We start from the raw sequence: 26,264 nt of genomic DNA, 5'->3' as shown, positions 1-26,264 counted from the left end.
TTCGAATTTGTAAGGATTAAGGCATGTTGACATAGACACTGGTTAAAACTAAAAAAAAAATTTCTAGACTATAATTTCCATGGAGTTTTCATTTTGGATATTAATGCATGATACTTAATTACACTAAGATTTCCTGCAAATTCTAAATCTTAATTCTTTTAGATTGGTGTTGACTCAAAATATAATAAAATAGAAAATATGCTAAGATTGCATGCATGCTCATTGGAGTATATGAATGTCACTTGTATGCAGTTCCCTAACAATATGGTCTAATATACGTGGACATAGTCATTCATTTGTATGAACTGGAAAATAGTTCTTATTTTGGGAATCCGGGATGTTGACTGGTAAACACCACTGCAGAATTAAGATTTCCTTTACTTACGATAAATGCTTTGGGGTATTCGTTTATGGTACATTGGGTAGAGAAACCTTTATTAACACAGATTAGAGAAATATCAAAGTTAGTAATACCAGTAAAATGGAAAATATACCGTGTCCAGTCTGGTAACATTTGATTTGTCCTAAGCAATGACCGGATCTACCATAGCCCTAACCCAGCCCCCAGGGCATTAGAATGGGTGAATAGCCAAGCAAACATGGAAAACAATTGAGAGACATGTGGCTGTGCAGAGGGTTATTTCTTTAATCCGTTAGTTTAAAATTCACACGCTGGTCATAGATATAAGTACTATAATTAACCCTACATATGATTTTTACTATAGGCAAATATATGGTCCAGCTTTACATGACCGTTTTTAGTATAGTAGGGAAACTAGCACAATGGCATTAGCTCGCTAGCAAATAACAATAATATGTCAAACATGTGACATTCTTCCCGGTGACCTGTATTTGGACATATACGTATAAACTTTGCCTACAGCATTTATACTTTCAGAGTACCATATTTCTATATTATTAGTTCTTGTTGTATCAAACTTGACCTAGTGACCATGCATTAAAAAATAGATCATTGTAGTTAAGAAATGAATTAAAAATGACTTATATGGTATTGTTCTATGCAAAGTAGTAGAACAGGGAAAAAAAAATATTTTTTACGTTCTACAAGCACACCAGGAAAGAAACTGGTGGTAAGTCTGTTTAATGCATTTTATTGCTCTTTGTAATTTATTATTTTTGGGTATTTGTAAGGTAACGCCAACACAAAGCAGCAAAATGAAGAAAGCTGCTATCCACACGAGCCGCTCTTCCCTCACAGGAGACATGTCTGGAACCACTCCTCCTGGTGCCAAATCCTGTCGACCTGGTAAGTCATTTACCAAGAAGTGCCTTTAAATTTGAAACCACATCACTGGCAGTGGTCACTTGAGGTTATTGGTACGTGTTTATAACCCAAAAAAAATTGTTCTGCAAGCCGTAACCAATGGTGGAAATATTTTAAGTCTCTGTTCACATCACATTTGGTGATGTGTTCATCAGGCGTATGCCCATTGCATATAAGTGCCATTGACTCCCATTGTAAGAGAACAATATACTACACAGTATTTAATAGTTCTATTATGGACGTTGTAGTTCTAATGTGTAAAGTTTAGCTGCATAAAAAAAAGGAAGCGTAAACCTATGCCCAATCCAAAATTAACTTCTATGCAAACAGACATTTCCCAAGGGATGTACTGACACACCGTACAGGAGCTGGATTTCTTTCATTAAAGTCCGTTAAGGCTTTCTACATGTTGAGGATCCGGTTTTTGTTTTGCTCACTAGTGTTTTATTACAAGGTAAGATACAGCCTGCAGACAAATTATCCCATAAAAGAGCGTCGCCTATATTATTCTGAATGACCTATTAACTAAACCTGAACGGCTTTCGAGTACAGTTATAACAGGTCCCTCAAGCACATAAGAAGTAGGTAAAAAATATCTAAAACATTAACCAAAAAAGTTATTAAAAAATATTAAATGTCCACAATGGAAGCTCTAAGCAGTGTCAAATCTGATGTCATGGTTATACGCGGAGTCCTCCCTATTAACCTCACATTCTTATTATAGATCCTAAGAAAAGTGGCAGTCGCGCTGGGAGCCGTACAGGAAGCCGTGCCAGCAGCCGCAGGGGAAGTGATGCTTCTGACTTCGACCTTCTTGAGACACAGTCCGCTTGTTCAGACACCTCAGAGAGTAGCGCTGCCGGCGGTCCATCCCGCAGAGGGCTGTCTAAACCTTCTAAAATACCCACCATGTCCAAGAAAACCAGCACTCCTAAAACTCCAGGCACCAAGAGATAGTCCTAACTGAAGCAAAACGTTGGCACGTATAAATGGGGCAGAACATGACATTTTCTACCATGCACTGTACATCTGGATGTACGCGGATTCTCCATGGAGACATTTCTATAGTCTATACATGTAAACAAGACAAATGTTTATAACTGCCTTATCGGTTTCTTTTGTTTTTGTATGTTACTACTTCCATGTGAATATTTCTGTAGATACAAAGCCTTGTATGAATTCCTGGTAAGATTCAGGGACTCTAGTAGAACAAAGGAGTGTAAAACTTGAGAGTAGACGGCTAATCTGATTTTGTGCGGTATGATACCCTTTTTGTTAGGGTTAATATCCTGAGGCAACACTACTAAACTTTAATAGGGAAACCCTCTGTTTTGTATATGAACTATTCTTTATTAAATTACAGAGGGATCAGAGACTGACATGAGATTTTAATAAGATTTTGACAGCACTTTCACATTCTGCTTTGACCACATAATAAAGATATCCAGTCTCTTGCAGCAACTGCTGCTGAAAAGGACAATGTGGGAGCAGCCATAGGTGATAGTAATCCTGGTGCAGCATGGATGAGCGTATGCTTCTCCACAGCCATTTTGCACTCATGCCAGATTCTTTCTAATTGTAAACTACATTTGTTTTATTTATCTGCTTAGGATTTTTCTTATTTATTATTTAATGGTCATTCCACTTAGAATTTGTGTGACATGTTCATTTTTGTAATAAACACTCACAGTTGTGCGTCCAATAAATGGGGACTCACCAGCACAATTCCTTACGTTTGTATGCTGGCGTCCTCTGACAGACCGACCCTGTAGGGTGGAAGTGTTCGAGCTTGGATGGATCCCTCCCGCTATCGGTCATTATATCCAGTTCTAACCAGGCTGCTGTGTGACTTTCTCAATTATTTTGTGACAGAAAACGATGCTGTACCAATGAACTGTTAAACAACAACACTTTTGTATTAAAATTGCTTGCAGTAACAACATATCTCCTATGCCTTTTGTCATTTGTCCCAGCTTTACGTTTTATACACAGAATACTGGTGGCTAAATCTTTCTCTGTAGTGGACTCCACAGTCTTTTATCATCTAGGCTCTTTCTATTGCATCTGTTATACTAGGTAGAATATGTGTGTTTTTACATGAACGTAGAGATCTCCTTCAGGCACAAATCTGCCAGTTTACTTCAGGGTGCACATGAGCAGGCTAAAACTAGTCACGCCTGCTCACACCATACATAGCTATGGCGTGTCGTTTACAGAAGAGGAAGTCAAGCTCGTTTCTTCCTCATTAGACAGCCGAAGTATCATCTCCGAGATAGGAGACTGCCTATGTCTCTGAGGTCTCTGCTACCATATCTTTGTACTGCCTCTTCCATCTCTTCTCACTTCTGTATTTAATATATTTTTGTATACTGGTGTCTTTAGATTTGCTCTGTTATCGCTGGTTCTTTTTGTTTTTTTCAATCTGATTTACCCATCCCACCTGTTTGGGCACCAGGGTGGCGATGGAGCTGTGGAGGCATTGTGCTCGATGGCTGATTGACTGCCGTGTGCTCCCTCCTAGTCATCGGGTAACTCTAGACACTGCCCAAGTATGTGACCTGGCTCAAGCACTACGAGATGGAGTCCTTCTCTGCCAACTGCTTAACAACCTGATGCCTCATAGTGTCAACTTGAGTGAAATTAATGTCCGTCCACAGATGTCTCAGGTATGGACCAGTGTTATACTCGCATTGTGTAACCTTTGTATGCCTATAATTAAATAGTTTTAGAAATATGTGCTAGGAATGCAATAATAAATGTGCAGTCAGCAGCCTCCACGTTTTCATGTGATTTAGTGCAACTATTAATCCTTCTATTGTGCCACCATCTTCCTTTATTTAGTCTGCAGCAAAGCTCTCATGTCTGCACAAGGGAGAATGTTCTCAGCATTGATCCAGAAAGCCACAGTGAGAGCAAGTTTATGCCATCACTTCTTTTCTCACACTTGGAAACTAGTCTGTCCAGTTAATAAGATGCAGGCATGTATTAGGATCTTTTTTTTTTTTTTATAACTGTGACTAACCATTAAGCGGTTGAGATGTCGGTTTCCAATTGTGGGCGAGTGGGCGCTTTTTTCACCTCCGTATGTAGGTTTAGATCTTTGTGCACTCCCATTACATAGACGGATCATAGCATGCGTGCAAAACACTTTGATGCTTAGGCAGATTTCTAGAATAAACCCAGACTATATGATTTGCAGCAACATTCACAACCACCTATGCTCAATTACATGGTTTTTGGATGTAACCATTTAGGACGATTCCTTAAAATTGTACATAATAGCACAAGCTTCCGAATTGGAGCATAATCCATTAATCCCAGTGTTTTTTGCTTTGCCTGGATATTCAAAAATGATTAATTTAATATATGAATTACTTGGCACAGCTTCTTATCCCCTAAGGGGAAGATGGGGAAACTATTTTTCTTGTAGTAGACTTCCTGGTGCTGTACAGTTCATACACCTAAATTTAAATATTACGAACCTACAGTAGTGGTGGTATGGTTTATTGGTTTACATCACTATTTGGTATGGCATAGTGTACTACTATTGGTGATTCCACTTAAAATGCATGGGGTACATTTACTCTTCGTAGCAATTCAATGGAAAATGGCGTGCTGAATGTTTATTCAGTGGTTTGGAATTGGTGCCGATATAGTACTGCAATGCAGTTCCTCAAACTACAACCATCATCCCATAGAGGACAAGTTACGTCTTTGTAAGTGCGTGACCTTTTTATAGGCCTTTTTTAGACCCCAAACAATTACATTGTGGTAGGAAACCGGCGCTACGGGGCATTGCACAGTGGGTTTTTTAAAACTAGAGTAGGCCTACTCTTTTAGGCCTCTCACGGCAGTATTTTAGTCTGTATTTTGCTTCAGTATTTGGAGGCCAAAACCAGGAGTGGGTCCAAAACATGGAGGTTTAAATCTTTCCATTATACTTCCTAGATTTATTTTCCAATCCTGCTTTTGGCTTTTAAATACTGATGCAAAATACTGCCGCGTGAAAGAAACCTATGGTGTGTAGAAATTGGGGAAATAATGTAGGATGTAGAATAGGGAAGTTTAGTACCCCCAAGTTTTACATGTGTTTTACAAGAAGCAGGAGCATATTGCATGTATTTGGAGATTTTCGTGTCACATGATGCGTTATGAAAGTGATCCATGAGAGAATGACTGGTATTTTGAAAATGTAGCTTGTGAGGGGTAAAGAATTTAGAGAAACATGTTTTTTTCTATGTGAAGTATTTTGTATAAATAGCCAGTGGTGCCATCATAGAAGTTTCCTCATTACATAGACACAAGATAAAGGGCCCCGTTCTGGCCCCGTTCTGGGACCCGCGTCTATCTGGCATTTATGACCTATTCCGTGGATATGTCATAAATGTCCTTCATGGGAAAACCCCTTTAAATTTAAAGGAAACCAGTCAGGAGTATTTAGGCCCCAAACTACCACTACTGCCTTAGGCCCCATGCACACGGCCGTGCCCGTAATCACGGTCCATGGTTATGCGGACAGTCATTTCATATATTCCCATTATAAAGTATGGGAGCACGGTCCGTAAAATAAAAAAAAAACGGACACGTCCTATTTTTACAGAAGGTTTCTACGGCCCGTGTCCGTGGACAATAGAAGTGAATGGGTCCGTAATCGCGGACCGCAATTACAGACTAAATCTACAGTCGCGTGCATGGGGCCTTATAGCGTGTATAAATAGCGGTCTACACATGTCCCTCTATGAATATTCAGTATCTGTATTCTTAAAAAGATGTCCTTTGAACACCGCACCGTGCACGCGCCCTATGCAAATAAGTTTTTTGGCGTCATGAAGGTAGAGCCGTTCGGATGAACAGTGACCGCGGCCGTTTCCTAATGCCAGCCTGCGGACTTCTGGCACATGCACAGTGATGCTGGATGTACTTACCCCAGCTTTATCGGTGCACTGCACATGCACTGGAAGCCACCGGGCTGACAGAAGATGACGTAATGAACGTCAATCAAGCCGGAATGGGCAGAATTATTGCTGAGAGGTTCCCTTTACGGCCTCATGCTCACTGCTGCATTATGGCTCTATTTTGCACAGAGCCGTAATAGGGCACCCATTTTACACAGAAAATATCTGTACAGTAGTGAACAAACTGGACCAGTAGACACACTGGTTTCTCCGTGTGCCACCATATTCTCCCCTAGCAGCAATGCCACCTAATCTAGAATGCATTGGACAATACCACAACCTCTGTATACATCAATGTAAAATTGAAGGCACACAGAGGTACAGTATAGGTGTCCTATTCAGGATCCATGTGAAACAGTTCCTGAATACAGCCTATGGGACCCAAGTTTGTTTTTACTTTTAACAAGGAACAGACTTCAAAGCAAATAAAAAATGGTTTGTAAAATTGAACAATTGAACGTAGACTTTAGACCACCCAGTAGTTTATATATATATATATATATATATATATATATATATATATATATATATATATATATATATATACCCTTTAGTGTAATGTAAAAAGCATTTTAATATTGTTTGAGTTTACTGGCCCAAAGCATGCAGGTGCGCCTCTGCAAGATGGCAAAAAATGTTCTGATGTCAAGTTCAGTGTTACATACACGTTACATATTGTGGGGAACAAATTAATGTATTAAATTCTGGATATTCAAATGAATGGGTGACAATATTAATACATGGATTGTTAGTGGCTCTCTGTACTTTCCCATAGAGGGGGTTCTAAGCTTTGGATACCTCTCTGATGTTTACATTTATATTCCCAAGCATGTTAATGATCGATTCGGGAAGGTAAGCAATGGTGAGAGATCTTGTTACGCTCCTCTGCTCTCTTCTCTACATAAGCAAAAAAACGACGGTACGTTACCTGCATTCTCTCCCAATTCTTGGTGAACCTGTCTTAAATATAGGTGCTCACAAGAGAATAATGAAGCTGCTGTACTACGTTACTATGAGGGGTACTCTGCAAATTTGTTTCTCCTTTGTGCCTACAACTATACCATGCCTGCTGTGAAAGTGATTGCTTCTTCAAAGAGAAACGTCTTATTAGGTTGAAAGGCACGTGAAATGTGATGAAGTGGAAGATAGCCCGGTGTATTGGCTTACCTGGTGCTTTATTTCACTGTAGGCGCCGTTGGGTCACACGATCTCCGCTCTGACCACCCAAATCCTACAATGTCTGCTGAAGGACCCGGCAGGTCAATCTCTTAATGCAAGTCTGAGACACATCGAGGCTCTCAGACTTTCATTGAGAGACTGATTTCAGGTCCACACATCAGACGCTGTAGGATTCAGGGAGTCCGAATAGAAATCAAGTGACCCAACGGAACAGAGCCGTTACCCATGAAATTAAGCACCAGGTAAGTTAATACATAGGACTACCTTGCACTTCATCACATTTTCATATGGGAAGGGGAGTTGCAGAAAATAATTGCTGTAGTGTGCTTCGTAAAGGAATGTGTTCATTTTTTTAATATATTTTTTGTGCAGTATTTGGGTGCTTTTTGCCTATGTTTTAGCAGTGGGATTGGATCCATACTAGAAGTTATCTTTAAGGCCTAGGGCTAAAATAGTGACTTTTTGCTTGTGATTCTCAGGCACGTCAAAGCTTCATATGTGATTGCTGCCACTCTTACAAACTGGTCGCATGTAGACCTAGCTTTAAGCTTTCAGTTAGGGAATGTTTAGACGTGGCATCTGAAGTCTGCATCTCTTACATGTTGATTAGCCAAGTAATCTTCGAAAATCTGTAAAAATACCCAAGATAATGGGCATGCCCTAGAATCCGCACTGATTTTTATTTTTAAAGACCCACATGGAATTGTACCGTAATTCATAACTGTGTTTTGTGTGAAAATGCACCAAATATTTTCAACAAATCCGTCTCATCTGAACGAACCAGTATAATTCTCCTTGCTTTTGGTGAAACAAAAAAATACATGCAACCACTGCACCCAAAATGTGCACACTGCCTTAATTGATGAGCTGAATATTATTTGGGATTATATTGTGATCCGTTTTTAGGCATTGATGATTGTAATATATTTAAGTTTAATTTGTATGCTATTCAAAATTTATATGCCTATGGCCTCGTGCACACAACCGTAATTTGTATCCGCAATTACGGATCTGTAATGGCGGATAAAATACTGACCCATTAATTTCTATTGGCTGCGGACACCGTAGACATGACCTGCAAAAAATAGGACATGTTCTATTATTTGCATATATGTGCTCCTATACTTTTTAATGTGCGTACGGTCCGCAAATGCGGGTGACACTCTGCGGCCCGTCCGTGCAGTATTTACTGACCGGAAATACTGTATGGTCGTGTGTATGAGGCCTAAGGCCATATGCACCTTTCAAATCCGTGTGCAGAAAGTCTGTACAGTCGGTCATCCTTTACCCGAGCAAACCTAGTATTTCTACTATCCACAAGGCTTACTTCTAAATCTTTTCCACTGGTAGCAAGTCACTGGGTAATTTCAGTTCTAGAACAAGGAGAGTAAAGAACCCAGATAGAAGGTTGAGCGTTTTTTTTCAGGTCATGTTGGTGCAATAGAGTGTGGTCTCTCAGTCAAGACCCCCTCTCCTTTATTTGCCTGGGAGACCCACTGCAAAGAGTGTCTCGTCCCTTAGGGGACCCAACTCATCCATCCATGGATTTCATTATTTTTCATGTGTTGTGTGGTGCTATATATCCCCGGTTGCATCGCTGCAGGAAAAATGAAGACTAAAAATCCACTTCCCCTGCTAATAACAGCTTATTGCACGAGGACTGAGTATCAGGACTCACATTGATCAACTACTTGTCTTGTGACCTTTTTTCATTTTATATTTGAAGGGGATCCCACCCGCGGTTCTTACACAGTTCTTTAGTTTTCTTTGTTAGCCCCTGGAAAACTTCTTGGAGAGTTATCTCAAGGCTACCCATTCAAACCCTATAACTCTAAAAATGTATTTCTGCATATTTGAGTCGCATAAGTAAAGATGGCCAGAAAACGTTCAAAAAAAGTTGGCCGTACATGACCAGTGTGTCAGAAGAAAGGAACAATGACTGATCCTTATGACAGGTATATGAATGCACTGCTTTTTCTTTTTGCTGGGGGATGCAGAATTCATATGAGGCTCTTTGCAGGAACCATATACTGTATTTGGAGCCAAGAGTAGAATTGCACGTTTTGGGATCGGGTTTCCTGGACAGGATTCGATCCGGTCTTTGGCACTAAGTATACGGATCTTGCACAGACCAGTAATACTGCCATGTGCATGAGCCTCGTAAACATAGTAAAATTTTGGAAGCCGAAATACTACACAGAAAACTAGGCGTAGCGTGCAGCAGATTACTCAAAACTTTTATTTTTTATTATTATTTATTTAGATGTAGTAGGGGGAGATAAGCAGCTGCCAGACACCACTGTTACTGATTAGACCAGAAAAATTGCTATTGCTGAATCCAAGGACTTTCCAGGCTCATAGACATTAGATTGTAGACAGTCCAATCAATTTTAGCAGGATTTTCTGGCAGAAGAAAACCTATGATGAGCTTTACAAACCAACTGTGACAGAAGCTTTAGGGCTTGTCCACACGTAGTGGAATTGCTGCGTATTCTCTGTCCGGAATTGCGGATGGAAAATACGCAGCAGTATACAGTAGCAGCAGATTTAACAAATCTCATCCACATGGCTCGTAAAATTTCCAACCAGAAATTTAACTGCGGGGCATATTTTTCGTACCGCAGCATGCCAATTCATGCTGCGCAAAGTGGACAGAATTGCTGCGTATTTCATAGGAGATGTCACCATCTCCCAGCATTTATTTTGATCAACCGCAGTATGAGGACTTGTGTTTTTTGCATGGCAAGTTGTATTGTTCAATAGCATTTTTTGGAGCGGATTCTGACGCGGTTTTTGTGTCAAAATCAGCGCCCAAAGAAACAGTGTGAACTGGGCCACAGACTATGAAAAGCCCAAACTAAACGTGTAATTAAGTGAATATAAATGAGGCAAATTTTAAAGCTGTCACATTTCACTTTTATTAATAGGATACTTGAATTGAGTAGTAGCTTAGTAACCATGCTGCAAATTCTTTAAATGAAAAAAAAAAAGAAGCTTGCCACCTTGCACAGATGAATGGCTACCGATTGCCTGCAGGAAACAAAATACTATTAAATAATTCTGTTCTCAGAAAAATCAATTCCTTGTAAGTATTTTTAGCTTTATGCTAATGAGTTTTATTAATGCCCAAGTGGTCGTGTTTTTACTTGAGACCAAGTGGGGATTATACAGGAGTGTATGAGGCTGACCAATCGGTGACCAATCAGCGTCATACACTTCTCTCCATTCATTTACACAGCAGATAGCGATATCGCTATATGCAGCCACATAAATAAAGTGCCAGGATTCTGAATACACATCACATCCTGGCTGGAGGTAATGTATATTCATTGTCCGGACACTGCAGTAATGTTAGTGTGTGTATGTAGCTGCACATAGCGATATAGCTATATCGCTAATGCAGTGTAAAAGAATGGAGAGAAGTGTATGACGCTCATTGGTCAGCGTCATACACTCCTCTGTACAACGCCCACTTGGTCTAAATTAAAAACATGCCCACTTGGGCATTAAGAAACAAATTAGCCAAAAGCTAAAAATCGCTCATAAAGTGGTAAAAATAGATGGTCTTTCTAAATAAAAAACACTGCCATATCTGAAGATAGAAGAGGTTATTGCCTTGGCCTTGCAGTCCCATCTCTTTTCCCTAGCGCTTAACCCTATGGGTATGTGAAAACCGCTCCTGAATTTCAGACGTAATTGCTCGTACTCGCGTTTTGCGAGGCGTCCATTACAGACGTAATTTGGAGCTGTTCTTCATTGAAGTCAATGAAAAACGGCTCAAATTACGTCCCAAGAAGTGTTCTGCACTTCTTTGACGACGCTGTTATTTTACGCGCCGTCTTTTGACAGCGACGCGTAAAATTACAGGTCGTCGGCAAACCCATTGAAATGGATGGGCAGATGTTTGCCGTGTTTTCAGGTGTAATTCGAGGCGTAAAACGCCTCCGTTACGCCTGAAAATAGGTCGTGTGAAACCAGCCTAACTCTCCTAGAGTTGTTCTCTTCTAATAGCAGCGTGGGCATTGGTTACCTGGCTGTTTAACCGTGTAAGACATTTAAAAAGGGAAGCGCTGTGGAAAATAGATCTCACGCCAGGAATACTGCAGTCCATGATTAAAGGTTACCCCAATGACTGTGTGATGTGTAAACATAGGTCAGGCTAATAAAAATGACATTTTGTTTGATGCTGTAAACCTCACCGACTGTGAGGGAAAGAAATCATGGAATATGTATCTTGTGTGGGGGTTATAGCAACTGGCGGTTCCCAGTGCTCCGAGACAGCTAGAAAATTGACGACGCAGAGCCTAGAAGGTGCAATACGAGGTAATCTATCTGATAAAAGGGGTGACATTGATGAATGCCACCGGACGGGCATGATCTTGTTCTCCTGGATTGCAGGAGTGTTAAATTACACCAGGGACGTGCTTCCATCCAATATATACTTCATATATGTGGGTATAAAGCATATAAGTGGTTGCCACCCGGGAGACCAGGAGTATGTACCTTAGCCAGACTACAATCAGCTACTTAGACAGAGATAGTGGTTAAACTTGTAATATGTTTGATTACAAAAGTATCAGCAGTTAAGAAAACAGCACAGGATATTAAAGTTTATGTGGTTCATGCCACCGACCACCCAAAGAACCGAGGAGGGAGGAAACATTCAGAGCCACCTGTTTACGTGACACTAAATGCTTCCATACCTGATAAAGTTATCTGTCAAGCCGTAGCACACCACCACAACACCAATTCCCTAAATCTTCAGGTGTGTACAGTATGTAACGCTGTACACTCACCTATTGCTAGACACATATACTGAGTACCCATCCAGAGGTGAATGGCACGAGATGCCCTGATTCAGGTTAGCTGATCAGAAGGTAGATGGTGGATGAGTATTCTAATACATGGCTAAGCACATTTATGTTCAAAAGAAGGGTATTGTCAAAAATATTTTTATATCTTTATATGTGTGAACCTAAAAGTGCTTAATATCTACTGCTATGGATAGTTGTAACTGGAGCTCACAGAACTGCTGAAACAACCGCCTACGGGGGTGGGGATGGCTATTCTATTCTAAGCCCTTAATCACACGACAGGGTTTCCCGGCCGGGTGACGGCCGTTCATAAATCGGCCATCACCCTGCTGCAGTAGGAACAATGGACCCCTAATGGGGCTATTCACACAACCGATTTTTTGACGACCCGGCCGTCAAAAAATGGGACATGCCCTATTTTCGGCCGTTTACCCGGCCGCCCGGCTCCCATAGAAGTCTATGGGGCCGGGTAATACATGTCCATCACCGGAATGTGTCCTGAATGATGGCCATATATTCCGTTGCTCGCGCTCTCCTCGGCCGGGGATTGGGGATTCCGCTACAGGAGAAGTGAGTGACTACACTGTCCATATATGGACACAGCGACGTCACTAACTTCTGAAGCGGAATCCACGACTATGGCCAGGGATTCCGCTACAGGAGAAGTGAGTGACTACACTGTCCATATATGGACACAGCGACATCACTCACTTCTGAAGCGGAATTCCCGACTCTATGGCCGGGGATTCCGCTACAGGAGAAGTGTGACTACACTGTCCATATATCGACACAGCGACGTTACTCACTTCTGAAGCGGAATCCCCGACTCTATGGCCGGGGATTCCGCTACAGGAGAAGTCAGTGACTAAACTGTCCATATATGGACATTGAAGTCAGTGACTTCTCCTGGAAAGGGGGGGGGATGGGTGCAACCTACAGGGGGCTGTGTGGCATTACCTACAGGGGGCAGGGTGGCATTACCTACAGGGGACTTGGTGGCATTACCTACAGGGGGCTGGGTGGCATTACCCTGCAGGGGGCAGGGTGGCATTACCCTGCAGGGGGCAGGGTGGCATTACCCTGCAGGGGGCACTGTGGCATTACCCTGCAGGGGGCACTGTGGCATTACCTGCAGGGGGCTGGGTGGCATTACCTGCAGGGGGCTGTGTGTGGCAACAAATTTAATGAAATTCATCCGATTTTAAAACGGACAGGGAAAAAAACTGATGCAAAACGGGTCAAAATCGGCCGTTAAAAACGGCAACACGGCCCGGAACGGAATCGGAACGGATGCAATCCGGATTTTATCGGCCGACACTCGGACCCTGTCGTGTGAATGAGGCGTAAGGCGGGATTCACACGACCGGGTCCCGCCAGAGCCCGAGTGTCGGCCGGTAAAATCTGCCATGTTGCCCGGCCGGTTTGCATAAAGTTTTGCATCCGTTCCGGGCCAGGCAGATCTGGACAGTGACATCAGCGGCAACTCCTGAAGGGGGAATCCCCATGTGTTCGGGGATTCCGCTTCAGGAGTTTCCCCTGATGTCACTGCCCAGATATGGACAGAGACATCAAGCGCTCTGTCCAGGAGCGGAATCCCCGAAAACACGGGGATTCCGCTCCTTCAAGGAGCTAAAGTGGGGCTAGCACATAGCAGAGCGGGGAGATACCTCCCTGCTCTGCTATAGTGGCGTCTCTACAGTAGTAGTAGCAGCCGCTGCTAGCGGCACCATGGAAGGTGTCGCCTGGCCAGGGCGCTTTTAAAACAAGCAGGGGAAGGGAGCCAGTGCAGCGCTCCCTTCCACCTGCTGTACACCCCGGCCCTGCCACACAGTGTACAGCGTACAGCCATTCGTCCGAATGGCATCAACTCCTCCTCCTCACATGCACTCTGCGCTGTGAGGAGGAGGAGATAGAGCGCAAGCCACGGAAAACCCGGCCATCACTCGGGACACATTCCGGTGATGGCCGTGTATTACCTGGCCCCATAGATGTCTATGGGAGCTGGGCGGCCGGGTACCCGGCCGAAAATAGAGCATGTCCTATTTTTTAACGGCCGGTTTTCCCGGCCGTCAAAAAATCGGTCGTGTGAATAGCCCCATTAGGGGTCTATTATTCCTAATGCAGCCGGGTGCCGGCCGATTTATGAACGGCCGGCACCCGGCCGGGAAACCCTGTCGTGTGAATGAGGCCTTAGTATTCTGGTTTATGACTTTGCATTCAGCTGTTACAAAGGCAACATGACAAAACTTGATGACATTGCATTTGTTTTGGCTAAAGATACATACTAAAGACGAGATTGGGATTCTGTATGTTACCATATGTAGAATGTATACGTTTGCAAGTTTTGAGGGTAACACCTACTCTCATTTTCTTATAAAGACGGATCCCCCCCCCCCAGGGCACAGACTGTTTTGAACACCGATGCTGCGTGTCATGGGTTCTCTCCGGCCGGCCTCTCTCAGATCCACCATTGAGAGAGCATTCATTAATTTGGAACTCAGACAAATGCAGATAATGTCCAACGTTAACGGACAAAGTAAATTCTGCAGCGACAGCAGCATACAAGCATTAGGTGGTAGATGTGACCACCCAGGGGGATCACTTTTGGAATTAAGAAAATAAATAAATGCTTTACTTCAGGGATGAAGGGTGGTAAGGCACATTCTGAAACCACTGCCCTGGACACATAAAATCTTGTCCTGCCCCTGGATTCACAGTTTTTTGTTAATTTTTATAGTTTTTATTTATTTTAATTTCTTTGTACATTTAAAAATTATCTCTAAATAATGAAAAAAAAATGTTCAGTTAAAGTTAAATAACTGTAATAAAGTGAAATTTATCTCTGGTTCTCTTGTATTACTTGCTTAGGGACTTCAGAAACTCATACATAGATTCTGAAATTGGGTGGTATTCTCCTGTAAGAACACATTTACAGTTACATTTCAGCATCTTACCGATAATAAGATGCCATTAACTGGTGCCGGGTTGTGACCTCTTAAAGGCCATGTTCACACCATGTTTAGTGTTTACATTGAGCGTATTCACTGGTAGAAACGCCTGGCGCATACATAGAATGGCCCCATAGGCCTGAGAGCTGCTAAAATTTTTGGGACTGCAAGGACCCATTGTCACCTTACCTGCCCAGGCCTTGTACCATCCTTACTTGAAATAAGACACCAACACCTTCTTTATGGAAATGTGGAAGTGGCCACAGCTTTATTATTATTAACAACCATCGGCATGAAGACATATATATATTTTCCTTTTTCTCTCCTTCTCCTGAAATGCCGATGCTCCCTATACTCCATCAGGCATGTAGGGTGCTAACTCCGTCCTCTTTGCCGTACTTTCCGCCAAGGAGGGGAACTGAGAAACCTACTCAGTCCCCCGACCACCCCCACCAAGCAACGCCAGTCCTCTCTCGGCACCATCTAACAAATCCAACAGAAAGATATCGAGCCCGATATCATTGAGGTGTACCCCATCCGGTGCCAGCAAATCAGCATTATCCCCTTCCAAGGACTGATGCCGCAGCCCAACTCCCCCAATCGAGCGTACGAACCGTGACACCCCCACATTGAGCAACCTGCGCACTCTCTCCAACGCTGCCAAGTTCCTGGCACCCCGCCACACCGTCCGCGCCACTATCTCAGACCATATCACCACGCAGCGAGCGAACAGATCCTGAAAACGCGCCAAATCAGTCCGAATTAATGATAACAAATCGGCCATTTTTACTTGACCGATATCATTCCCCCCGGCGTGGACGATCAGGACAACAGGTCCGTCAGTGTTCCTCGTAACTGCCAATACTTCTGGCAGCAACTGCACCCACCGTAGTCCCCGGACACCTCTCCAGTGGACGTCGGCCTGTGAGAGGCCCAAATTCGGACCCAACGGCCTCCGCACTGCTCGTACCGCCGCCCAATGCACATATGAGTGCCCCAGGATACACACCTGGGGGCGCCGTGACCCTAACAAAAGAGAAGTCGAACTAAATTCTAGGTCAAATGAGAGAAAGGATACAGACAGGAATAGCATAACACGATACCCGGAAGGAACCGAGGAAGGAGGGGGAGGACACAACAAAAAAGGGGGAAAGACTTCCGGTTCCGGCGCTGGGATGTGAGGACGGAGCTGCATGAGCTCCTGAAGCCCTGATCCCCTAACCCATCTACGCCACACACCCGCAGGATATAAACACCCAGGCATTAGGAGGAGAGGTGGGGGACAAGAACCGGGAGGTTTATGGAGAGATATCTCCTCCGGAGCGGCAGCAGAGAGATCTCCTGTCCGGCCGAGCACAGCACACGAGGTGAGGGGCCATCCAAGATGGCGGCGCCGCTGCAGCCACCACTTTCACAGAGCCGGTCTCAGAGCCCAAAAAATCAGAGGGAAATGCTATCGCCGTCGGTAATGACTGACTCACAGATTGATTATCGGAAGCTGGCAATTGAGGTAGCTACCCAACTGGCCCCCGACATCAGAGAATCCTTAATAGCCACAGTCACAACAACGCTCCAAAAACTCCAAAATGAGGTGACATCTCATGGCAATCGACTAGATGAATTGGAGCAGCGGGTTGGTCTCATGGAGGATGAATCAGCAGGGGCACATACCTGCATTAGAGACCTAATGCGAGATAACACAAAACTCAGAGACCGCTTAGAAGATCTTGAGAATCGGTCCAGAAGAAACAATTTAAGGATAGTGGGACTGCCTGAGCATATTAGACCGCAGCTCCTCCAGGGCATCTGCGAGACGGAGTTACCAGAAGCGCTAGGTCTGACCAGATCTTGCAGAGTGGAAAGGGCACACAGAGTGGGCCCCCCTGGTCCGAGCGCCAACGCCAAAGGAGAGCCGCAAAGCAGACCGCGCCAGGTGATCATGCGGTACTTGGATTACAATGACAAAGAGGAACTTTTGCGCACTTTCAGGAACCGCAATACCCCTTTGCATATAAGGGGGGCAAAAGTCATCCTGTTTGCAGATTATTCGGCAGAAGTCACAAGGCGGCGGAGAGCATTTGGAGGGGTTTGCACCTCCCTCTACAAACGCAAAATTAAATTTCAGCTACAGTATCCGGCCACTTTGAGGATCATGCAGACGGATGGCGCCACCAAGGTATTCCACAATCCTGAGGAGGCGGCATTATATGTAGACAAGATCCCTGGACTTCGGGGCCCTAGACAATCGGGAGAGGAGACGGCGAGTCAAGATACAGGAGGTGAAGGTCCCCGTACACCAGTTTCTTCATCGAGGGACTGTACATGGTCAGATATCGCCCGCAATTCCACTTCCTCACCCAAGCAACAACGGGCAGAATCGTCGAAGATGCCACATCGACAACGCTCAGAAAACCGGCTTGCAACCATCCCGGACTGATAAGTATCGCATAGAGGCTCCATGAGCGCATTTGATTGTGCCTTATATATTAATGTGGCAATTGGTTCTGGTGGGATATTATGCCGACAAAATTCCTGCTATAATAGGCATAAGCACTTGTACCCGTGTTGTATAGGAAGCCCAACTTATTTTGATACTTTAAAAATTAAAATGTGAAGTTCCAATATATCACGAAAAGATGGCGGGAAGGGGAGGGGGGGAGGGGTCACAGACCAGAAAAAAGTGAAGTTATGTATGCCAATTTAAAGTTTGTCTCACAGGAAATGCTGGTGACATTCCTGGATGGGCATTTTGTTGTTAAAGGTTGTGCCAATTCTCTGGCACCGAATGTAAATGTTGTTATTGTAATGTTGGGAGCAATCTGGAGCAGACGCCGCCGGGCGGCTACCAAGGCAGCAAAGAACGCTTGCCTAGAATTAGATATTTATGACCAGTCAATTGTGAACCTTTTCGGAACGCCCACTTTATGCAGCTGACCTCGTGGAATGTAAAGGGGCTTAGGTCCCCTAACAAGAGAATGATGGTACTCCGTCACTTAAAAAAACTCCATACGGACATCGCTCTTCTTCAGGAGACACATTTGGAGGAGAGCGACTTCCACCGCATGAAAAAGTTGTGGGTGGGCCAAGTATACGGCTCTTCAGCTTGTGGCCGTAAAGCGGGGGTACTTATTTTAATAAATAGAAACCTGGTACATGAGGTAATTCATACTGATGCAGATAAGGAAGGGCGACTGCTCCATATTACTCTAAGCACACCATGTGGGGTATTAAGCATTTATAATGTGTATGGACCTAATAGTGATAATATTGAGTTTTTCAATGGTTTGGAAAGGGCCCTTATGTCAGATAATGTCCAGCACAAAATAGTGGGAGGTGACTTTAATTCAGTTTCTGATCACAAGGAGGATAGACGCACACACAGTTCACAAAGCACGGGATCCATTCCAACAGGGGCTCCCAGAAAACAGGACCGAGTGTTGGGACCTCTGATGGAAAGAATACACTTAATAGATCCCTGGAGAAGGGGTAACCCGGATGCCCGGGAATTTACACATTACTCCCACGCTCAACAGTCCTGGTCCAGGATTGACTACCTCTTAATATCCCCAACACTACAACCGAGGCTGAGGGCCGCTGAGATAGGGGACCTAGTGATCTCAGATCACGCCCCGGTACGAGTAGATTTTCAGGAAATATATCCCAGAGGATCAGACTTCATATGGAGATTCCCGGCTCATTTAGCAACTGATGACACCTTTGTGAGACAGCTAAGAGGGTGGTGGTTAGAATACACGTCGACGAATTCAGAACACAGAGATGACCCCTCACTGTACTGGGATACGGCCAAGGCAGTGCTGAGGGGGAGGATAATGGCGTATACTGCCAGCAAAAAACGGGAAATAACACAAAAATTTAATGCTTCTAGTGCTACACTGAGGGCAACCTATACAGCATATTTGGCACACCCTACATTAGATGCCAGACAGGCCTGGATTCAGGCAAAACACTCTTTTGACGAGTGGGCAGCTCAGAAAGAAACAATATATACTCGAGACTTTGAAGCTACTTTACATAAGTTCGGAAGTAAGGCGGGTAAACTTTTGGCCAATATGGCTCGAGGAAAGCGCTCAGTGCAGCACATAGCGAAATTAAGGGATCATAATGGGCGAGAAACATGCGATCCAACTAGTATTAATTCCATCTTGGCTAAATTTTATGAGGAGCTGTACTCTGATACATCTTCCCTTCCGCTGACAGACACACTGTTAGACAAGGTCACTTTACCGGTCATCTCCGCGGAACAGCTGCAACTTTTAAATGCCAGGGTCACAAGGGAGGAGGTAGATGAGGCAATAAGAAACCTTAAAAATAGTAAGGCGCCTGGTCCAGATGGGCTGACCGGCGAATTTTTTAAAGTAATGCGGGAACAGATTACGGAGACTTTGGTCTCCTTGTTTAACAATGCTCTGGGAGAGGAGGGGTTACCACCATCAGCAGACACATCTTATGTGAAATTATTGCTTAAACCTGGAAAGGACCCCCTACTACCAGGATCATACAGACCCATATCGCTCATAAACGTGGACGCTAAACTCCTTTCCAAAATCATAGCTGATAGGTTAGCGAATATAATGCCGTCCCTCATAGCCCCAGAACAAGTAGGTTTTATTAAAGGTAGGTCGGCGGTCACCAACATTAGGACGGTTCTGGCAGTGCTAGATAGAGTACAGCATAACCCATTTCCGGGGGAACATTCGGCTTTACTTTTACTTGACGCGGAGAAAGCTTTTGACAATGTCCGTTGGAATTGGTTGGATGCTGTCCTGGATAAGATGGAAATAACGGGGGCATTCAGGATATTATTACACCACATATACAAAGACCCTAAGGCTAGAATCTCCACACCAGGCTTTCTGTCTAAACCATTCCGTCTATGTAAAGGTACAAGACAGGGGTGCCCGCTATCGCCACTGCTGTTCAATCTGGCTTTGGAGCCGCTGGCACGTTATCTGGCGTCATCCAATTTATATACGGGCATAAGGGTGGGGGAGATGGAGGTCAAGGAAACGTTGTTTGCAGATGACATCTTGTTATTTCTCGCAGACCCCCTTAAAGATGTTCCGCGTATCTTCCAGGCATTGAACGACTTTGGGAGCTACTCAGGGTACAAAGTTAACACGTTAAAATGCCAGTTATTAGATTTGGGAACGCAGGACCCAACATATAGGCGGTCCCTAGCCTCCCTGGATGTTGAGATGGCTAAGTCAAACATTACTTATCTGGGTATTAAAGTGGGTCGGGCACCCAACTCGCTGTATGATCTAAATTATCCCCCCCTTATACAAGATATCCAAGCAGATCTTCTGAGATGGCACAGTCTACCTCTATCACTGATGGGAAGGAGCTGTTTGGTCAAAATGTCAGGATTTGCGAAATTACTCTACCCGCTCCAGACTATCCCACTTCTGGTCAAGCACTCAGATATCAATACACTCAACTCATCATTTACCAAATTCATATGGGGGTGGAAGAAACCAAGAATAGCGCTCACGAAACTCATGATGAGGAAGGCGGAAGGAGGGGTCAATTTCCCTAACATTCGGGGTTATAACCTGGCCTGCTTGAGTAGACATCTGCTAGATTGGAAACACAACACAGAGTTCCACTCCAATACTAGACTGGAGAGACAGCTAGCAAAACCTTGGGATCTCATGGCTCTGGTACACACAACGTTCACTTGTCTCCCAAAGATCGTCAAGAAATCATCTCTGTTACGAGATACCATCATTGCCTGGAAGGTATTGCGCAAACACTATAACCTCTCTTATCGCATTTCAAAACATATGCCCTTATGGCAGCACCCAGAGTTTACAGCAGGAAGATCTAACAAGCTAATGTCAGAATGGAGGGAGAAAGGGGTAGCGACTCTGGGGATATGTTCCACGCGCAGGATAAGAGGTGGTTAACCTTGCAGGAGCTCCAGAATAAATATGTTTTTGTTCGGCATCAGCACTTACAGTACTTACAAATAGTTAATCACTGTAAAACTAAACTAGCGGATGTAGCGGATGAGGTCCCCCCCAACCTGTTTGATTCATGGTTCACGGACAATCACAGACACTCCATTTCCCAATTATATAGTACACTCAGACCAACACTAGTGAAGATGTCCCCGGGGCAGGCCTTTGGGAGTTGGGAAAAACTATTTAATTTACCAGGCATTGAAAAGCATATTGAAAAAGGGCTGGTAGATTTCAGGGCACACGTGCACAACGAAAACTGGAGGGAAACTCATTTGAAGATCATTCACCAAGCAATATATGCATTTACCCTGGCCCCCTCCGCCTCACAACCAGATAGGAAAACGTCATGCCCTAGATGTAATATCTCAAAGACAGACATGTATCATGGCCTTTGGGCGTGTGCACATATTCAGCCATTCTGGGGGGAGATAACATCCTTATTGCAGCAGGTGGGCAGGTTCCATGGGAATTTAGGGCCAATGGAGGTCTTATTCCATATACAACATGATGGAGAATTAGAAGAGACAGAAACGACACATTTAGCTCCCATGGCCCATGCCACACTGATAGTGGCAAAGAGGTGCATACTCCAAAACTGGCTGGTAGCTGAAGTACCGACTCAGAACATGGTGGTCCAGGGGTTGAGGAAACTGTTTTATCTAGACCGCATTGGTATATTACAGAATAAAGACACGCAGAGCAAAAAATTCTTTGAGAAATGGAAGCTTTTCCTCACAAAATATTTCACCAGTGAAGAACGAAGGGACATCATAGATCCGTTTACGGGAACGTCATGGTACTTGATTGAAGATCTTAAGGGCACTTTAGGGGCACTGAAAATATCACGGGAGTAAAGCATATATATCCACTGGGATTTCTTTATTCTTGCGGACTAGCTGCCTGAGTTGGTGAACTGCTTCACGAAGCTCCAATTGTTATGTATGCTCCAATTTCTTATTTGTTCTGTGTATTGTTTAGTTATGTAAGTTAGGCAGATATGCAAAGTTATGTAACAATGTTTACAGGAATACCCGACATGTGGGGTTAAAGGAAAGGAAGGATAGAGGAGATAGAGGAGATGAAGGAGGGCTGATAGCCCATGGGGAATAACTTCCAAGATCAAACCTAGTTTGCTGGGAAGCATTCACTATCACATGTTCATTTATACATTTTTTGTAATGTTTATTATTATGGCAATGCATTACTGTATGATTTGTGTTTTTTTTTTGTGGTGAAAAATTCAATAAAAATATGTTTAAAAAAAAAAAAGGGGGAAAAAGAAGAACTAAAAGAGGGACCACACTTTAATCACACTTTAAAACCAAATCCGGTCGCACATACGATTTATAGCTATTCGAGCACCATCTACCCAAACGCATGATAGCCACTGAATCCAATCTGCGTCCGTGGCAGCGCCAATCCTAAACGAATGCGTACCAAACTCGCCCGGTGGCAGCCCCAAGTATTTCAGACCAGCCTTAAAAACCGCCTCAAATTGAAAGCGCGACATTGCTAACCCATCTTGATGTGTCAAGAATTGAACCCCGGCCGCCCGGACAAACACAAATTCTTGAACCAACCTTACTGGACAATCCTGGCCCCCAATCTTCCCAATTGACAACCAAGCTCCCCTCCCTGCCGTATCTGTTTTTGACCTCCGAACGCAGACCCGGAGGGAATCGCCCAACACCACCACATCAGATCCGAGAAGCCCACCGCGTGTGTTTACACTGGGTGGAACCAGCTCACTAACCCGCAATGCGGCAAAGAAAGCCAAAGAAAACGCCGCGCCAAACAACGAAACCTCATATTCATCCCGGCACACAAAACACAAAATGGATAGAAGCCGACCCAGGAGCGCAAAGGATACCGGTCGCCTCGTGTCACGGGAAAACGCCTCCTTTTTCCACCCTTTCAAAGACTGCCTAACGACAAAATCTTTTGTCACATCTCTACATCCCCACAATTTTAACATAAAGGCCACCCCTGCTAAATGTTTACCTGCAGTGGCCGCACTACAACCCTCCTGACGTAATTGCACCAAACTCGTAAGGGTGATATCAAGGTGACAACCACCCTGTGATGGAATATTACCCCCCGCAATCTCCAACCACCGATACCACGCTCTGCAATGACTCTTCCAAGTCGCTGGCACCACAGAACCCCTCAACAGCCTCATAAGTTGTCCTCGACCAGGGCCCATAAGTGAATGGGGAGGACTCCCCTTCTGCCAAAGCTGCCGGGTGCAATTCCCGAAACCAGGACATCTGTGAACGAGACAAAGCATCCGCCATCACATTATGAACTCCCGGAACATGCTTCGCACGAAACCACACATTCAGCTCCAAACATTTCAAAACCAACGATCGTAATAACGCTAATACCGGCAATGAACTAGATGACAAACCGTTCACCGCGTGCACAACCGCCATATTGTCTGTCCAAAATACAATCCGCTTATTCACCATCCCGCTACCCCACAAATCTATAGCAACTATAATAGGAAACAACTCTAATAACGTCAAATTACATACCAACCCTAACTCCCCCCAATGCGAGGGCCAAGGGGACCTACACCAACTTCGGCCCAAAATTGCTCCAAAACCATCACTCCCAGCCGCATCCGTGAACAATTCCAAATCTACATTAGACAACTCAGAGTCCTGACAAACCGACCTCCCATTAAATGAACTCAAAAACGAATGCCAGACAAACAAATCTTTTTTCATCCAAGACGTTACCCGGATGAAATGGTCCGGTTTCGATATACCCCTAGTGGCTAATGACAAACGTCGAGAAAAAACACGACCCATAGGAATTATCCGACAGGCAAACACCAGCAATCCCAATAACGACTGTAACTGCTTCAACGTCACTTTTTTAGACCCCATGACCTGGTCAACCTGGGACACCAAACTTGCCAATTTGTCATCGGGCAAGCGAAAAATCATCTGGACGGTATGTATTTCAATACCCAAAAAAGACAAAACGGTTACCGGGCCCTCAGTTTTTTCTTCTGAAATAGGTACCCCAAAACGAGACATCACCTGTCGAAACACCCGCAGCAACGTGCTGCACAACCCAGAGCCCTTAGGGTCCACAAAAAGAAAATCATCCAAATAATGAATGACCGAAGAAAACCCAGATTCCAAGCGAACTACCCATTCTAAAAATGAAGCAAACATTTCAAAATAACTGCAAGATATGGAACAACCCATAGGAAGGCACATATCAACATAAAAGGCACCGTCCAAACAGCAACCCAGCAGGTGAAAACAGTCCGGATGAACTGGCAGCAAACGAAACGCCGCTTCAATGTCAGACTTAGCTAAAAACGCGCCCTGGCCTGCAGCCTGCACCAACCTCACCGCAACATCGAAAGAAGTATATGAAACCGCCGCATCCGCCTTGGAGATCCCATCGTTAACCGATCCACCGCGGGGAAAGGAAAGGTGATGAATCAACCTAAACTTCCCCCGCTCCTTCTTTGGAACTAAGCCAAGGGGGGAAACCCGTAGGTTAGGATACGGTGGCTCGCAGAATGGACCTGCCATCCTCCCCAATTCAACTTCCTTAGCCAATTTCAGACGCGCAACGGCAACATTCTCATTGATCGACTTCAAATTGTCAGCCAATGACAATGTTGCAGAATATTCAAACGGAATCTCAAAACCATAAGAAAACCCACTAGTGAGCACCTCTGCTTCCCGCCTCCTGTGGTAACGCTCTAACCATGGGCCCATCTCGAGAACGTTCACCGGCGTTCTCCGCTGCGCCGGAAGGAGGTGCCTTGGCCGGCTGCTTACCTCTCCGGAAACACCTGAGCGCCGAATGAGCGCCCCCACAGATGGAGCATACATGTCGGAATTTGCACGTGGCAAAGAACCAACAATGACCCTCATTGTAGAGCCAACAGGCTCCCGTGGGCCTAGCGGCCGCAGCTCCAGGGGCGGGGCCTGGCGCCGCGGCCGCACTGGGAAAGGGGCGTTGCTGTCTGCTACCTTGCTCTAAGGTGATCTGCAACCAAACATCCGTTGCCTTTGACGCCCAACTAATATCCGGCGACAAAGCCAAACGACGCCGAAATTCTTCATCGTAACACCACCAGGCTGCATCACCGTGCAACCTGTGGGCGCTGAAAATCGTGTCAAAATAAACAAACAACTCGGCCCCTTTCGCAGGGTAGCGCTTGCAAATAACATGAGCCAGTGTAGCATAACACTGTACCCAGTTGCCCAAAATTTTCGCGACCTTAACTTTTTTATCTGAACCTCTCTCAAATACCCGCTCCTTATCGACAGTCACCTGCTCCACGGAGACCAAGGACCAAATATCCACAAATTAATTCCTCCAAATTTTTTCTTTGGTCTCCGCTGACAAATGAGTCCCGAGAGGAGCGACCCCACAGAACAAAGAATCCCGAAACGTTAGATTAGCTAAAGTATTTTCTCTCTCAGACGGGAGCCTAGCCCCCCTGGTGGCACAGAGGGAACGGACGTTCCCTCGTTCACATTCAACCCAGCCACCACGGCTTTTAAAACTGAAATCAGATCCGTACCAGCTACATTAGATTTATGAAGCCATGCGTCGCCGCAGGCCGACTCACCGCTCCCAGAGGTCCCACCGACTCCAGAGGGTCGTTCAGCCACTTGCCGCGGCACTGGAACCACGGCCTGAACCTCCTCCACCGACCCGGCGGGAGGAACAACCTGGGACAGCTGCTCACGGTCCTCCGACAAGTGATGCACCTCTCGGCGTCGACTGTGTCCCTGCGGCCGTGACGATCTCCTCTTCCTCGACTCCGATGAGGCGGATGCTGATGACGATGACGAGGAGGAGAATCCTTCACTGGATGACGATGAAGACCGCCGACCATGCCTCTTCACGCCGCCTGATCTGCGACGTCTGCGATGGCCATGGCGACGATGTCTTCCAGAACTACGTTTCCTCCCCCGTCTGGATCGCTCCCTCATCGAACCTACGGGAGAAAAATGCGACAAGGCAGGAGAAGGGCAAAACGGACCAGACGTTTTCCTGACCCTACACTCACTAGAACAAACCCTACCGGGCCCCGACCCCTGCTGGTAGGGGACCGGAGA

At 44.8% G+C, this 26,264-nt stretch overlaps 2 protein-coding genes across 23 annotated transcripts in view; both read left to right on the top strand.

The window, feature by feature from the left end:
• The window catches only part of LOC142742883 (microtubule-actin cross-linking factor 1-like), a 236,195-nt gene extending 232,966 nt beyond the window's left edge, over positions 1-3,229 (top strand). For all 22 annotated transcript variants that reach the window (XM_075853080.1, XM_075853090.1, XM_075853095.1 and 19 more), the window contains 2 exons: positions 1,153-1,267; positions 2,010-3,229. In XM_075853080.1, coding sequence (XP_075709195.1) covers positions 1,153-1,267; positions 2,010-2,242 — 348 coding nt within the window. In that variant the 3' untranslated portion in view covers positions 2,243-3,229. The remainder of the gene's footprint in view (positions 1-1,152; positions 1,268-2,009) is intronic.
• A 518-nt stretch (positions 3,230-3,747) lies between these two features.
• The window catches only part of VAV1 (vav guanine nucleotide exchange factor 1), an 89,510-nt gene continuing 66,993 nt past the window's right edge, over positions 3,748-26,264 (top strand). Inside the window, exon 1 of the mRNA XM_075853071.1 lies at positions 3,748-3,951. Coding sequence (XP_075709186.1) covers positions 3,748-3,951 — 204 coding nt within the window. The remainder of the gene's footprint in view (positions 3,952-26,264) is intronic.

The sequence above is a fragment of the Rhinoderma darwinii genome, chromosome 2 (assembly GCF_050947455.1).
Source record: "Rhinoderma darwinii isolate aRhiDar2 chromosome 2, aRhiDar2.hap1, whole genome shotgun sequence".
Taxonomy (NCBI): Eukaryota; Metazoa; Chordata; class Amphibia; order Anura; family Rhinodermatidae; genus Rhinoderma; species Rhinoderma darwinii.
The sequence above is the reverse complement of the archived record's forward strand: the minus strand, read 5'-3'. Positions and strand labels throughout refer to the sequence as shown.